This window comes from Capra hircus, chromosome 9 (assembly GCF_001704415.2).
Source record: "Capra hircus breed San Clemente chromosome 9, ASM170441v1, whole genome shotgun sequence".
NCBI lineage: Eukaryota > Metazoa > Chordata > Mammalia > Artiodactyla > Bovidae > Capra > Capra hircus.
In genome coordinates this window covers 13,775,298-13,793,298 of record NC_030816.1, presented here as the reverse complement: position 1 = coordinate 13,793,298, position 18,001 = coordinate 13,775,298, and the positions used below count along the sequence as shown (strand labels likewise).

The 18,001-nt window shown below is 38.1% G+C and overlaps 1 protein-coding gene across 2 annotated transcripts in view; it reads left to right on the top strand.

The window, feature by feature from the left end:
* Nucleotides 1-18,001, top strand: part of NKAIN2 (Na+/K+ transporting ATPase interacting 2) — a 1,184,738-nt gene that overhangs the window by 997,364 nt on the left and 169,373 nt on the right. For both annotated transcript variants that reach the window (XR_001296049.2, XM_005684494.3), the window contains exon 4: nucleotides 15,408-15,608. Coding sequence is in view for 1 of the 2 variants with exons in the window: in XM_005684494.3 (XP_005684551.1) it covers nucleotides 15,408-15,608 (201 nt within the window). In the remaining variant the exon portion in view is untranslated. The remainder of the gene's footprint in view (nucleotides 1-15,407; nucleotides 15,609-18,001) is intronic.

Below are 18,001 nucleotides of genomic sequence, written 5' to 3'. Positions count from 1 at the left end.
GCATGAAAATCACCCAGGGTCTTGTTACACCATGGACTTTTAACTCCAGACATCTGAGGCAGAGCCTGAGGCTCTGCATTTATAACGAGCATCCCCAACAGGCTAAAAGCCACTGATTCTCAGACTACACTTTGCAGAAGCCCATAGACCTCCTTGATGCACGTTAAAAAAGGAAATAATACAACTGACTTACCAGAATCTAAGCCACACATGTAGGTGTCCATAAAGCTTCCAGCCAAGTCACAGGATCTTACCAGAAAAGCAGTTATTCATAGAGATAGAAGACCAAGCCCGCACCGACTCTCAGAGCTAAGAGTGTGCAGGAGATGGGGCGGAGAGGACTGGAAACACAGTGAGGAATCCAGAGAGGGAAAGACTAGGCAGCAGTCACTGAAAGAGAAACGACGTTATTCAATTGAATAAAAAACCCACATCTGTAAAGCAAAGAAGGCAGCCTGCGGTATTCAGAATCAGGACCAGAAATGCTACCTCCAGGACACCAGACTTACTGGCACAGAAAAGGCAAACTTCAACGTCTCAACAACAAGCAATGAAAAGAAATCAGTGCAGGCAAACCAAAAACGCCAGAGCAAGCACAGGGTCACAAATGTCCAGAAGGCAAGCAGCTAGATTCCCAGATATGGGAAGTGCACCTACCTGCTGATCTTCAGCTTCCAGAAGGAACTGGCTGAGGGAAATCAAAGCGTCCTAGTCCCAGAAAAAGTAGCCTGTCCAGGAAGGAATGAAGTAAGGGAGCTGGAAAACTCAGTTAAAGGCTCAGCTTTACTGCCCACATCAAATCTGCTGTAACGTTACATATACTGAACCAAGGAAAAGCGTGTATTCCTTCCTACGTGCACGAGGCACAATCAACACGTATGAGTTAAATGGCTCTGGCTGTGAAAACTGACAAACAGTATGAGGCACGAGGCGCGGCTGGCAGAGCCCTGAGTCTCAGAGTTCTTGGATCAGCCCGTATCAGCATCACCTGGGAACATGTTAGGACATGTAAATTCTCGGCCCTGCTCCAGACTTACCAATCAGAAACTGGGGGTGGTGCCTGCAGCCTGTGATTCGACCAGCCCTCCACGTGGTTCTGATGCGCCGCTCACTGCAGTGAAGTCTATCGAAGGCATGGTGGAGAGAGAGGGCAGCTGTGGCCAAGGACTATCATTATAAGTGGGCTTGATAGCGGTGGTTTTAAAGAGCTAGTGAAGACCAAAGCCTGTTTACAGAGAGAAGAAAACCCAGTAGAGATAATGTAAAATAATAAGTAATAAAACGTGCTCAGTGATCAACAGAGTTCCACGATGATGTTCCGTGGTAGTTTTATTAGTGTTGAGGAATCATTCAGCGTGTGTAGGAAAATAATGTTTTGATACTGATAAGCAGAAATACCAGGAATGCCAGGAAGGGTCAATTCACAATACGTGCTTGCAAATTCTCTCTGATGTATTTTCAAGAGATTCACCAAAAAGAAGTGCTACTTGGTGCCCTTGCTTGTGAAGAGATATTCTCCGAGGGGAAAAACAAAGTTGACAAAAGCAAAGCTGGTTGCCTAGTGGGGTCTGTTTGACAAAAACAGAATTTTGTTTTAAATATGAACACAAGTGTAAGACACAAAACCGGCAAAACACATGGGGCTTTAATTACAGGCATACCTTGTTTTATTGTGCTTTGCTTTATGGTGCTTCAGAGATAGGGCATTATTTACAAATTGAACATTTGTGGCCAGCCTGTCGCACCATTTTTGTTAATGTCCTGTCTCTGAGAATTTTGGTAAGTCTCACAATATTTCAAGCTTTTTCACTGTGATGGTATCTTAGGTGGTGATCAGTGGTCTCTGATGTTACTATTGCAACTTGCTGAAGGAGCAGATATTGGTGAGCATTTTTCAGTAATAATTTTTAATTAAAAAACCCATGTTGCTATATTCCATAACAGTGAGTAACCTTTATGATATTCTAACTAGGTTAAATTCTTAAATTGCTTCAATTTTGCAGGAACCTTTTCAGATTCATTGGGTAAATTCAAGCCATTCTCTCGGTTCTGTGAACAATCACTGATTGGTGAAAAATGATTAAAATTGCTCCTTTTCACAAGAGTGTTTAAGTGATTTTGATACTCCTAAAGAGATTCTCTAAGTGCCTGGTGCCGAGAATTTATATATAATCATTGTCAACTACAGCACAGTGCAGTATATTTAAGAGCTAAAATGAGTAGTTGTCAATAGAAGCAGATTATTAACAGTTGGGCATAAACTAGTCATTTATAGATTTTAAATTATAGCTTATTTTTCTAAGTCATTTCACACGAACTAGACTGAGTGATATGCTCTGTAGTTTACATTCCCTGTCTATTTCAGTGATACTGAGTAAACCTAGGTAATAGATGATCATGTCATATATGATCTTTAGTTTCTCTCTACTCACATAATCACAGAATCCTTTTAAGGGAAGAAACTGTGCAGATTTTGAATGTAACTCTCACTCCTGAAGGACCGCCCAGCCTTTGCTTGGATACCAGTAGCTACAGGGATTCACTACTCACAATATCACCCATTCGGGAGCACTTCTAATCCTTCGAGCATTGTCTGCCTTACCTCCCAGATAAATTCATTGGCTTGAATCTTTGGCTTCTCCCTAAAGTTAAATATAAATGAGTCTGATCCCTCTGTTTTTCTTATATTTCTTTAATATTTGAAGGCAATTATAAGTATCCCTTTTAGTCTTTTCCAAACAATTCAACCCAAATTCTCTCAAAATGCCTCATAAGACATTGCTTTTAGACCCTACTTTAGACAAAGAACATAGTTTTGTCAGTGTCTGTCTTCAGATGCAAACTCTAAAACAGTCTGACCAAGAGACTGCAAAAGATCCCTCAGGTGAATGAGAAGGTTGGGTGTCACATAATCCCTATGTCCGTTGCAGGAAAATAGCAGTTACTTTATTATTCCTTTATTGAGGTAGCTTAACAAAATCCACCTATAACTTAAAATTGTTCACAACTTTTTTTTTCAATGAGATTTCCAACTCCATTTTGGACAAGCTAACGTGTACGATATAAATTCAAATTGCCTCTTGGTTTATGAATCTGAGCTTTTGAATGGGGAATTATTAAGCTATTACTTTTCACAAGACTTCTCAGGTCACTTTTGATACTCTTGAGAAGAGAATCACCAATAAGTAGAAAAGAACATTTGACAGAATAATAGCTTTCTGTAGGAGCGTGAAAGAAAAGGGTGAGTTGGAAGGAAGCACATCTTTTAAATAAGGACTAGGTTGTGACTCAGTAACCTCAGATATGCAAATGACACCACCCTTATGGCAGAAAGTGAAGAGGAGCTAAAAAGCCTCTTGATGAAAGTGAAAGATGAGAGTGAAAAAGTTGGCTTAAAGCTCAACATTCAGAAAACGAAGATCATGGCATCTGGTCCCATCACTTCACGGGAAATGATGGGGAAACAGTGGAAACAGTGTCAGACTTTATTTTTTTGGGCTCCAAAATCACTGCAGATGGTGACTGCAGCCATGAAATTAAAAGACGCTTACTCCTTGGAAGAAAAGTTATGACCAACCTAGATAGCATATTCAAAAGCAGAGACATTACTTTGCCAACTAAGGTCTGTGTAGTCAAGGCTATGGTTTTTCCTGTGGTCATGTATGGATGTGATAGTTGGACTGTGAAGAAGGCTGAGCGCCGAAGAATTGATGCTTTTGAACTGTGGTGTTGGAGAAGGCTCTTGAGAGTCCCTTGGACTGCAAGGAGATCCAACCAGTCCATTCTAAAGGAGATCAGCCCTGGGATTTCTTTGGAAGGAATGATGCTAAAGCTGAAACTCCAGTACTTTGGCCACCTCATGCGAAGAGTTGTCTCACTGGAAAAGACTCTGATGCTGGGAGGGATTGGGGGCAGGAGGAGAAGGGGACGACAGAGGATGAGATGGCTGGATGGCATCACTGACTCGATGGATGTGAGTCTGAGTGAACTGCAGGAGATGGTGATGGACAGGGAGGCCTGGCGTGCTGTGATTCATGGGGTCGCAAAGAGTCGGACACGACTGAGCGACTGGACTGAACTGAACTGAGGTTGTGACTGACCCTGTGGCAATATCAGCACCATTTCTGGAACGAACTACTCTCTGGTCCACTGCCTTACTTCTTCCTCGTCTGTTCACCTCTGCAACAAAATTACTCGGTCATTCCTTTCCTCATATTTGTGTCCCCAGCTTCCACTTCTATGTTCTCTCAGACATTCTGGGAAGGATATCCCCTCTTTATAAAGGAGAGTAAGAAACTGCGTGCTTCCCTATAGAAAAGTACTGAGCCTTTTTTGTTTCTCGGTGTTTTCATCTAGACCATGACTTTTCCACCAGTAGCCTCTTGGTCTTGTGCATTACAAAAGCTGCAAAGAGCTCTTTGGAAGCCATCCAAAGAAAATAGGTACATATACTTAAGAGGTGTTTTATTTAGACTTAGAGGTTTATTTATATTTGTCTCCACAAATTCTAAGCGGTATTGATCTATGTACTTGCCGGGGTAAAACAAGACAAGAGACAAATCTTACCACTTTAAAAAAAATTCTCTCATGTGAATAAAGTACAACTGAAATATCTTTAAAAGCTTCTTCACCCAAATGCATGGCTAATATACCTCTACCGTAAATGCAGGGTACAATGAATTTTGGATCAGCGTTGGCAAACCACCTAAGAGGACATGTCAAGGTCTTTTATAGCACTGTGTAGGCTTCTGAACAGCATTTAGAAGTTTTTTCAATAAATGGTATGAATTATGAGTCCACAATTTTTTACTCTAAACTTTCTCCTAAACAGTACCAAATATGGTGTTTTGGCAATGACTGATTTGGAGGTAAAAAAGAATTTCTTTAAGATGCAGAAAGGTCCAGGGGAAGGCATGAAGTTGGACAAAAATAGGTTTGAAACCTACTTTCATCTTTCATAAAAATAACTTCATGCAATTATATATGCCCTCCAGGCCTCATTTTTTTCTTCTGTTAAATAAAGGTGGTAATCTCTACTTCTAAATGTTGTTGAGGCATATACTAGGTAATAAATCCATAGTTTCCCTCTCTTTCTGCAGCATATATATTTTCTCAAACTTAATAAGCTGAAGAATTTATAATGAACTAGGAGGTATTTATGTTTGAAATGAACAGATTTACATAGATTTTACAAATTTTCTATTCATTAGTACTTCATTTCATTTCTAGTTATGGTCCTTCTCAGTAACTGAAAAAATGACTACATAAACTTAAGCATTAATAACATTAGCACTTGGCTCCTCTCCATCTTGCTACCATTCTTTGGTCATATTCCCATGATTTATTCTCTCCCGGAGAATGAACAAAGAAAGGAAAGGACATAAAACTTTATTAGCATTTCTGGTAACAAATTTAACTAAGAGACACTTTGAACTGTGGATCAAAATGTGATTGTTCTCCCAGTTCAATTCCATTGATAAGTTAAAATCTTTGGAGGCAAGCATAGATACTATCCACGCCAGCATTTCCAACTTTGGAAAAATGGTGATGTAAGTACTGAGGGTGGACTGTACATCTAGGTGGGATAATGACAGCCAGTGATGGTGGGGGACCACTGAGGAGGACATTTCAGTGTTCCTGAATGTCACCACGCCTTCAGGATCATCAGCCTCTGTGCCAATTAAAAATCCACATACAAGTGCTTTAAAAACAAAGAAAATGGTGGCCTTCAGATGACTGCCAAAATGGCAGTGACATCTTTTGAAATACCTAACCCGTCCTTTGCCTCCCTGATCCCCTAGAGCGAATGCAGATCACTTTACAAAGCTCTTAGACGGGAAAGGAACACTCACAAAAAGCGAAAAGATACCTGCAGGGAGGGAACAAACGAGAAAGTGAAAAAACAGCAGGAAAAGCTGCCTGAAGAGGTTTCAGTACATCGAAAACTATAAAGTCAGTGAGAAGTTGATCTTTCATTATTGTAACCAGCTGAGAAAATTCTGCCTCTAGCATCTGTTAGGAAGGGTGTGAAAGAGACAAGACTCATTTTGCCAAACTTAGATCCCACTCAGTGCTGATAAGTCCTAACTTTGGAAGTAAAAAAACAATCAAGAATTCTGAGCCTGGAGGTTCAATTAACTTTAACATAGTATGGCAGTTTCCTTATTGAATTCTTTCTTTTCCTTGCAATCTTTTCCTTTCCTTTCCCTCCCTCCTTCTCTCCCTTCCTTCTTTACAGCTCTCTCAACAACATACAAGGATCACCTTGAAATGAAATTCTTTATATTCCAAATGCAGACTTTCTTCTCTAGCTAAGAGTTAATATGCATTTCTTGAGCAGGAACAGTGACTATATTGGGGTATAACATACCCCTTTACCCACAAGAAGCAAACAATGGTCCAAGATATTTTTGTTCATCATATATATATATATATATATATATATATATATACACACACACACACAGCAAGTATAACATTATGATCTTGAAAAAGGAAAGGAATTAATCAAGAAAAGCTATTAGAAGGGGTAGCTAAATACACTATTGATACTATATGTAATATAGATAACTAACAAGAAGACGCTGTCTAGCACAGGGAACTCTATATAATCCACTGTGATGACCTGAATAGGAAGGAAATCCAAAAGAGAGGGGATATATGTATATGCATGGCTCATTCATTTTGTTGTACAGTAGAAACTAACACAACACTGCAAAGCAACTACACTCTAATAAAAAATAATTTAAAAGGGAAAAAATGCAGAGGTAAGTGCAGGATGTTAATAGGAAGTGAGTGAAAGTCGCCCAGTTGTGTCCGACTCTTTGTGACCCCATGGACTATACAATCCATGGAATTCTCCAGGCCAGAATGCTGGAGTGGGTAGCTATTCGCTTCTCCAGGGGATCTTCCAGACCCAGGAATCGAACTAGGGTCTCCTGCATTGCAGGCAGATTCTTTACCGGCAGGGAATCTCTAAAAGGAAGTACTGAGGAGGATCTCATTAAAATGTTTCAGCAATGCTCACACAATGCAGAGGGTGCAGACCAGTTGTGGGGGAACATAAAACATTTATCTGGGCCAAGGTGGCAATTAGAATAAGATTTAGAAAAGTGAAATAATGGCCTTTATTGCAACACAGACATGAGAAACTTGTTTCCAGGCAAGAAACAATGAAAACATATAATGGCGATGAACTTTAAACATTCTATATTAGAAGTCCAAATATCAGATTTTCCTCATTTGATTTTAGAGAGTTGTTTGTAATGTTTTTCATGCTCACAGGAAAATTCTTAATCTTTCCTTGAATAACTAAAGACAGGAGCCAGGAACTGGAGCTAGCAATACCAATGGTATCATACTGAATTATGATCCATAATGGGGCACAGATGTACATTTGATGTTCCATCTACTTCAGTTTATCACAGTAGGATGAATTACATCTTTGGATTTTGGAGTTGGTTGATACGAACTTCCTTCTGTTCTGGGCTACATTCCTATGTATGCAACATTCATTCAACTTGTTAATAAAGTGCATCTGTAATTTTGAGTATCTTCTCAAAACCATATTTTCTTAGCTCCTTCTTCCTGGAATCTCAAACAATAATTATTTGTTTTCAGATTCTTGTTAATTTGAATGAATTTTTCAGTTTCCTATGAATTAGTATCCGCATGTAGATACTGGCAATGAGATATAACACAGTGCTTTCTGATGATCTTATAAACTTTAACCCAGTGTGTATTGGTTGTAAAAAATGAGTTCATTGAGAATAAGTGATTCTTGGTGTCAAATATAGCCTTTCCCACTACCCCAACTCCATATCCTCAGCTAATTACCAATGCCATTCAAATCACAGGTTCATTCCTAACTACTTCTCTTAGCCCTAACGTCTAAATATATATGCTTTTATTAATATAAATATTTTGACCTTCCAGAGTATTTTTATTGTTGTTAAAGTTTGCTTCATATCATTAAATGTGCTTGTTTGGCATTCCTCTAATCTCATCACCAGAAGTATGTTTTAATGTACTTTAGACTATTTCCCCAGAGAAGGCGATGGCACCCCACTCCAGTACTCTTGCCTGGAAAATCCCATGGATGGAAGAGCCTGGTGGGCTGCAGTCCATGGGGTCGCTACTAGTCGGACAAGACTGAGTGACTTCACTTTCACTTTTCACTTTCATGCATTGGAGAAGGAAATGGCAACCCACTCCAGTGTTCTTGCCTGGAGAATCCCAGGGATGGGGGAGCCTGGTAGGCTGCCGTCTCTGGGGTCACACAGAGTCGGACACGACTGAAGTGACTTAGCAGCAGCAGCAGCAGCATGCTACCTAAAATGGTCTTTTTCCTCCAGGTTGTGGATCTTTCTAACATGGATCCTGTTTCAGACCCCAGCTAGCATTCCCATCTCTGAAAGTCTGTCCCACCAGAGCCCACAGGCAACACACCCTCTGAGTTCCCAGACACAGATGGTCCCCATCTCTCACTTATCAAATTATTCCTTTTATTGTTATATTTTATCCCCATATATCTCACCCTCCAAAATAAGCCCAGTAATGTTAGAGATTGCAGTTTTATATCTCTTCTGTTTGTTATGGCCTGGTAGAGTATTTTGCATATAGTATATGAACAACTAATATTTGTTAGTAACTATCCTGACACCGACTTGATGGACATGAGTTTGAGTAAACTCCAGGAGTTGGTGATGGACAGGGAGGCCTGGCATGCTGCGATTCATGGGGTCCCAAAGAGTCAGACACGACTGAGCGACTGAACTGGAACTGGAACTGGAATACTGATAACTAGACTTTCCAGACATTAACTAAGCAATCTACAGCAGGGAGAGAATCAAATTTCAATATTATTATTCAAAAAGAAGAACTAAGTAAGAAAATTCCAAAAATCTAAGAAAATATTTCTGGCTTTTTAAACTACAACTCAAAGCTTATCACTCTGAACTTCTCCTTCTAACTCCTGCAATACAGAATCAGTTCCTTACAATTAGAATAGATTATGCATCAAACGCCATAAATTATGAAAGCAAATTTTAGCTTTACGTTGAAATTCTTAGACATTACTAGTAGCATTTTCTCATTTACTTGTCAACCTTTTTTTTTTAAAATTATCAAATGCTTGCTTATTTTTTGTTGAGCAATTAGGCTTCTTACATTGCCCTGAATACATACAACCCCATCAGAAACAACTTTATAAGCCTAATAACAGCTTTCATGCAACACATCAGACCCTGCTATTTTGAAAAATGACATGACCATAATGAGGTCCTTTAATCTGAACTTTTTGAAGAGTTACTAAGAGAGATGAATAAATATACTGATAGAAATTTTTGTCACTATACTGATCTGAACATATAATTATTAAAGTCTTTTTAGATTAAAAATAAGTTTTTGAATCTTACAATTCTGAACCTATCTTATATGTTTTTCAGTGTGAATCCATAGAAAATTTGGTTATATGGATTGGTTGTGATTTTATGCCTTATTTTGTGCTAACAAGACTCATTCTTTGTCTCAAAAGTCCCTATAATTTTGAATGCAAAATTACAAAGCATATGGGAATTGAATAATCTATCAATTATGCATGGAGCAGCAGTTCACACCTCAGGAATTTCTGTTGCACGTAAAGGGACTTCAAGGGGGCCTTTCTATTGTCTATTTTACAAGCAGGAATTTATATTTTGTGATTAAAATAATGCACACATACACAAACACAGAGACCTTTTGTTTAAGTGTCTACATGAAAATGAATAAGAAAATAAGCTAATTCTAGAAACTATCCAATTAATGATTGCTGGTTGAATATATGCACTTACATTTCATCCTGAAACTCCACCAAATGATCCTAAAGAATAAAAAAAAATGATAAAAAGAGAATGGACAAGAAGTGTCGACAGTTTTTGGAAGACAGAAAGTAGACAGAGGATTAGCAAGTGACTTAGAAAAATGGAAAAACCTAAAACTTATGATCATGCAGTGGGTTCCAGTGTGCATGGAACCCTTTGGAAAGTCAGGATTTAGAAGGAGGAGGAGTATGTGAGGTCCAGGATTGAAAATGGGAAGAACTGAATGATCTGTTCAAGAGGAAGTTAGATTGTGCTGAGGCTCTTCCTTTAGTCTGTGCAACCATACTTCTCTGAATAGGTTACACATTTGAAGCACACGTTGCTATTGTTTAGTTGCTAAGTCTTGTGGGACTCTGCCCACCAGGCTCCTCTGTCCATGAGATTTTCCAGGAGAGAATATTGGAGGTACAAGCTAAGTTTCTGAATTCATGAGCATTAAATTAAAGGCTGTATAGTGAAAAAAAGCCTGCATATTATGTAGCAAAACCATCAGTTCCTCTCCATTCAACCCAGGAAGGCTGTGGTCTGGTGTGTAGCCATAGATTAACTGGAAGACCCAGAACAAAGTTATACCAGTCTCTACAAATGGAGCACTTGGAAGGCGGTGCCCAGTAATCATGTGTGAAAGACACCAGCTGATTAGCCCACTGATGCACGACAAAATGCCAATCAAGTTTGTTTCTCTTTGGTAAGAACTTTTATGAGAGAGTTCTAAGGAACAGCTCAAATAGGAAAGTCAGAAAAAAAAATAAACATAATAGAAAGTCTTCAGGGTGTTCCCACTTTTCCCTCTGCTTGGAATGCTGTTCCCATACCTGCTCTCTTTACTCCTACACTTCATTCAGAGCCCTGTGCAAATACAAAATGATGAGACATCTTTTCTTACTAACATATGTAATATTGCATTACACTCCCCCCCAGCACCCAATTCTTTGTTACTCTATTTCTTTACTTGAGTTTATATTTCTGCATATATTAATCATTACATAGATATTTTCATACATTTATATATTTGTTATCCATTTCACCCACTGCAAAATTAACACTCATGAAGGTAGGAACATTGCCTAGGGCACATGATAGATCCTTAATAATTACTGTTAATTTTATTTATTTATCTGCTTACTTATTTAGTAAAAATAAGTAACTGATAAATCTAAAACAATGTAGGAAACACAATTTAAAAGATTAAGTATGCAGAAGATAAGAAAAGTTATAGCCAGGAAACAATTCAACAATATTAACTATATAAAATCAATAATTGGAGAAGAATTAGCTCTTGAAAGTTCAAAGGATTAAAAATTAAAGATATAGTTCTATAAGTTTGAGAAGACTTGGTAAAGAAAATCTCCAGGAGACTAAAGAGAAATGTAAGATATGTAAGAGATCAATCCTGGAAGACAGATAGGAATTTGTCTGAAAGGAATTGACTGCAGTAACAGAAAAAGTCGAGGGAGGGAACCACTAAAGGTATAATGTAGGCTGACTTCTCAAATGAAAGTAAATGGCTCTCGGATGGAAAGACCCTCCAGATGCTCTACAAACTAAGTGAAAAGGAAACCCATCAAGATACTGTCTTACTGAAGTTCAGAATTTGAAGCTAAAAATTTTTATATAAATAAACCTTAAAAATATAACAGGGAACCAAAATATATGACAGAGTACATAAACACTTTAAAACCTAAAAAACCTTCATTTTATATTATTAATAAATAAGTAAATATTCAGTGAAACTACAAAAAACTTCCATGAGAATAATAACACTAAAATCAAGATAGTAATTATCTGTGGAGAGAGAGAGAGGGAAATCATATTTAGGAAAACCTCAGATGAGGCATCATTTATATGTATAAAATTTTATTTAAAAATGTCTTAAAGCAAATATAACGTAAGATTTAATGAAACCGAGTGGTGGGTATAATGGTTTTTTTCAGACTATCTTATGCACTTTTTGATGTTTTTGAACTATTTCACTTTTTGAAACAAAAAGACACAAGAGAACAAAAGAATGAAAGGTTACATAAAAAAAATTACAGGGAACAAAATGACATCAGATTTATTAACTATAATAACAGAAAGTAGAACATAATGGAGAAATGTCCACACAGTTCTGAGAGAAAATGATTTTCAACAAAAAAGAATATATCCAACCAAAATATCAGTCAATTAATATAAAATTAAGGTAAAAACACTTCAGACTAAGTCATTCACCTGTTCTTAAAAATAACTAGTGAATTATGTACTTTGTGAAATGAGAGCGAACCAAGTAAGAGAAAGGTATGAGAGGTGTTAAGAAAAAAATGCACCGGTCACTTATTAAAAATGGCAAGATAGATTTTATTTTAACTGCTACAGTAGAGAAGAGAGACTTAAGTATAGAGCTGAACTCCATGTCTACAAAATTGATAATCTAGATGAAACGGACTGAAACAGACACATTGCTTTAAAGTCACAAACTACCAAAAGTCACACAAGAAGAAAAAGGCCTATATCCATTTAATATACTGAATATAAATATGTATATTCAATATTTATATCAATTAATAACTTTTCAAAACAGAAAGCCCCAGGCCCAGAGGGGTTCACTGGTGAATTCTACCAAGCATTTAAGAAATGAATTGTCTCAATTTTCTGCAGTCTGTTCTGGAAGATAGAAGCAAACGGAAAACTCCCTAACTGATTTTATGAGTTGGTGTTCATCTAGTGCCAAAAACCATGTAACATTACAAAAAATTACATGTCAATACCTATACAAATATAGATGCAAATATCCTCAACAAAATGTCTTCAAACAAAATTCAACAATGTACAAAAACAACTACACAGCACAACCAAGTGGGATTTATACTAGGCTGATTCACCATCAAAAATCAACTAATGCAATAAAAACCAGACTCTTCGTTTGACCACTTAACAGTAGCTCCAGTCATAAGCTTTATTTTGAAATTCATCTTGCCAATGCATGAAAGTGAAAAGTGAAAGTGAAGTCGCTCAGTTCTGTCCGACTCTTAGCGACCCCATGGACTGTAGCCTCCATCCATGGTATTTTCCAGGCAAGAGTACTGGAGTGGAGTGCCATTGCCTTCTCCGAGTCAGAAACTCGTCTGTTGTATATCCCAGGTTCCAAGGACATTTTGAAGCCTTTCTCAATAGGCTTGAAGAAAAGAGAAATTATCCCTTCCCCCACCACTACCACTCTATGGAGATGATGAGACTCATAACATAGTTCAGACTATAGTCTATAGGGTCACAGAGAGTCGGACACGACTGAAGCGACTTAGCACATTAAAAGGGGAATACTCTTTCCCCTCCCCAAATTCCCTGATCAGTTATGTTCAACACTTTCATAAGTTCAGGTTAGGTGGACATATCTTAATATTTCCTATTAAGCACTTCATTTGGGAATAAGAGTAGCTGGCATCTATGATTATCTTGCAGATTTACCACTGAAATAATTCCATTTCCACCACTGAACCTCTCTGTTAGAAATCATCTTCCCTCATGACTTGTTAAATACTAAGATGTATCTGCGCATTTCTTCTAACCATTCTTTTGCTAGAAAACAACATTTGTCCCTGTGCTACTGATAGCTCCACATTTGTGTATGTGATTTCAAGCTCTGTAGCGCAGACACTACCTTCATTCCATTTGTAGCTGCACATCACCTAACATGCTATACCTCATCTAAAGAGTTGTTGACTTAACTATCTTCACCCTTCAATAATTTGCTAAGGATATTTTCTAAGAAATATTATGATCAATTTTATAGTGGAAGTGGGCAAGATTGGAAAGATCCTGATTTTCTAAAATAACAATGGAGGGGCAAGCTATATTGTTTTATTAAGTAAAGGTCTTACATATTTTACCACTAACCACAATATTATGTTCAGTTCAGTTCAGTTGCTCAGTCGTGTCCGGCTCTCTGCGACCCCATGAATTGCAGCACGCCAGGCCTCCCTGTCCATCACCAACTCCCAGAGTTCACTCAGATTCACGTCCATTGAGTCAGTGATGCTATCCAGCCATCTCATCCTCGGTCATCCCCTTCTCCTCCTGCCCCCAATCCCTCCCAGCATCAAAGTATTTTCCAATGAGTCAACTCTTTGCATGAGGTGGCCAAAGTATTGGAGTTTCAGCTTTAGCATCATTCCTTCCAAAGAAATCCCAGGGTTGATCTCCTTCAGAATAGACTGGTTGGATCTCCTTGCAGTCCAAGGGACTCTCAAGAGTCTTCTCCAACACCACAGTTCAAAAGCATCAATTCTTCGGTGCTCAGCCTTCTTCACAGTCCAACTCTCACATCCATACATGACTACTGGAAAAACCATAGCCTTGACTAGACGGACCTTAGTCAGCAAAGTAATGTCTCTGCTTTTGAATATACTATCTAGGTTGGTCATAACTTTTCTTCCAAGGAGTAAACATCTTTTAATTTCATGGCTGCAGTCACCATCTGCAGTGATTTTGGAGCCCTCAAAAATAAAGTCTGACACTGTTTCCACTGTTTCCCCATCTATTTCCGATGAAGTGATGGGACTGGATGCCATGATCTTCGTTTTCTGAATGTTGAGCTTTAAGCCAACTTTTTCACTCTCCTCTTTGATTTTCATCAAGAGCCTTTTTAGTTCCTCTTCACTTTCTGCCCTACGGGTGGTGTCATCTGCATATCTGAGGTTATTGATATTTCTCCCGGTAATCTTTATTCCAGCTTGTGTTTCTTCCAGTCCAGCGTTTTTCATGATGTACTCTGCATAGAAGTTAAATAAGCAGGGTGTTTCGCCAAACTGATGTACAGTTTTAACATTTAAAATGTGTAATGCGAGTTAGTCACTTCAGTCATGTCCAACTCTCTGTGACCACATGGACTGTGTAACCTGCCAGACTCTTCTCTCCATGGAACTCTCCAGGCAAGAATACTGGAGTAGAGAGCCATTCTCTTCTCCAGATCTTCCCAACCCAGGGATCAAACCAGGATCTCCTGCATTTGCAGGCAGATTCTTTACAGTCTGAGTCACCAGGTAAGCCCCTTAAAAAATGTACAAAAGGTAAATATTCTAAGGGAGAGGAAAATAGCACTTTTAAGATGAACTTCAGTTGACAAAATAGTTAAAACCACTCCCTTTGTAATATTTACAAGTTCTAAAAGCTAAGATTTTTCAGTATAACAATGTAAGTCTGACAGTTTTACTAATAATACTCTTATTTATATTATTGTAGTCAGGCAAACCTTCATAAATGAAATTAACAGACACATATTTTCCAGGTGGAACTTTGACTTTACATCTAGCTCCTTTTCTCCCTATAAAATGACAACACACTCCAGTGTTCCTGCCGGGAAAATTCCATGGACAGAGGAGCCTGGCAGGCTATAGTCCATGGGGTCTCAAAGAATTGGACGCAACTGAGCACATTCGCTCTTCGTGCGTATAAAATACAGCAAGGGAAGGGGAAAAAAACACCTTTCAAAATGGGAAACTAAAGCAAATCAGTCCAAATAAGCTAACATTCGTGAAGTAATTCTCATCCTTTTAAATTGTCTTCTTGCAGGAAACAGACCTTATCCTGACTTTTAATATTTCAATGCACCGATCTTGGTGGATGGAGAATGGACCAGGATGTACGGTGACATCAGTGACTCCTGCCCCAGACTGGGCCCCAGAAGACCATCGCTACATCACGGTCTCAGGGTGTTTTCTGGAGTACCAGTACATAGAAGTGGCTCACAGTTCCCTCCAGATTGTCCTCGCAGTAAGTGTTGACAGCCAACGACTCCTTCTAGTGTTTCCCGAATTGTTTCATTTCTGTGTATACTCAGCACACGCAGTTGGAACCTGTGGGTAGAAGGTGGCTGTGTGCTTTTTCCTAATCACTGCCACTTTTAACAGGGATTTGTCAGGTTAAACCAGGCTATGTCATGGACCGAGTGATTCTTTCTGGGTATGCTGTTAATTCTGGGAATTCCCTTCTCCCTTAAAATCTTCTTCTTAGATTTCCCCCAGGTACCATCCATCATCTTTTATCACCGTCTCTCTTTTTCAAAACAATTCAGCTTTTCTATGAATTCTACTTCTAGATTATCACACCCCTATTTTTCATAGTATTCTGCCAATAAATAATGCTCCCTCTACAGGAAGAAAGTTGGAGTTATAAATAATTCCTTTGTTTTTGTATATTTATAGAACACATTTGTATAATATATTACTATGTTATATAAAACATTTTTTACATTATATTCCTATGATAAAGAGATTAACACCTCTCTTTCTTGAGAAGAACTTTCGCTAATGCTAAATGCGTAATTTTGTGGGATTCATAAAGTTAAGGCAACTTTATTACACGTCTCCATTTATTACAGATCATGTATGCAGATCTATGTGTATTTTCTTAGGCTCTATGTAGATCTTCAGTTGAGGTCCACAGTCTTAATTTTTAACAACAAATAATACAAATAGAATCTTTTTTTTAACCTTTCTTTAGTTAATTACTTTGAGAATGACAGTAACTCGCAATACTTAAATAACAGGACATAAAATGTTCTGGGTAGAATGGTACCAGCTGGTTCATATCAAACTCTTCAGGAATTTAAAAAGAAAGTACATAAGTGTGTGTATTAGATTACATAACTAATATATAATTATATTTTTTAATGAGGAATATATCTAAACATACATATACACATATAATTATATACTATATATGCTGTGCTGTGAGCACTTCCCAGGTTTCTGTGACTAAAAACCACAAAGGTTTATTCTTATGGGTGAGCAAGAAGTTTGACCAATCACTGGTCGCTAAGGAAACAAGGATAGGAGACAGCCACCATCTCAGTCATCATGGCTGCCATGCCAGATGGCAGGAAGAGGTCTGAAGTGTCTACATTGGCACAAAAATGCTCCTGCTTGAGAGAGGGAGCTCACTGCCCATAGCTCATCATCCAGAACTAGACCCAGATTCCTACCCAATCACAAATCAGCCAGAAAGGAGGAAGAACTGTAAATATTTGAGGAGCAGCATAAATTATTTCCACAATATTCGAATTACGTTCTTGGCTAAAGCACTGAGTCATCTCCCTTGAATGTGTCCAACCTGAAGCACTTCTTAATTTAAAAAAAAAAGGCTTCCATGATAGTTTTAAATTCTATAACTGTTCATTTTTATTATATTTAAGTAAAGTGAGATTTGATGGAATGGAACTAGTCATTTCATTATGTAAAATTCATTTAGGTGAAGCATTCATTCTCATATGGGAAAAGTAAAATATTTCTGGTATTTAGTGACAGATAAAATGTCTTCCTACATGTTACAGAGGAATTTTAGAGAAAATGTTTCTTCCTTGTTCCCTCCTTGAAACTCCCTTTTTATCTTTTTTTTTAACTGTGTCCATAATTTTTGGAAAACTTCCATAGATGCGTCAAGGATGATGTAAATGTATAGTCTGTGTGCATGGATAGTTAAATATATGACTATTTTAGAGAGTTATTTGAATTAATGTGTGTATGAATAAACTATACTCGCAGATTTATTAAACTGCCATGAAATTCTGGTTCACAGATAATTTGCTGACATTTGGACATGGAAACATGTGTTGAGGCTAACATACTGCCCAAAGAAAAAAATATTTTTACATAAGTAAAAATCATCTGTAAAGGCAAAGTGGCTAGAGTGTAGAGAAGATGGATGGAGTGTCTCTAAGAGCAGATGAGACCAATATATCAAGCTGCTGGTTCTCGATCCTCCTGTTGACACTGCCCCCAGCTGAGTGGAGCAATAGTTTGAGCAGGTCATCACAGGATGTAGCATCTTCACCTCTGCCCTTTCCACCTGCTCTTCCTTCTGGGGGAGTTCTTTTGCTATGCTTACTGGATCACCTGAGAGAGTAAGTCAGCAGCCCAAGCCAGTTTTTTGGAAAAGTTTCCATACACTTTCTATCTTTGGGTTTGTTATTGTCTAGCCAGCCTTGGGCTGAAAGCATCTGCTATGTAGAAAACCTAGCTCATCTTAACTAGTTTTTTAGAATGCAAACCAAAACAGGGTTGATCTTGAACAATCTGCTCTGCCCAGTTAGCAGAAGCCTTCCAACTAAATATGTTCCTATAGTCATTCTGATCACTTCTTTTGCCCTGTTTAAGGCATGCTGCTTG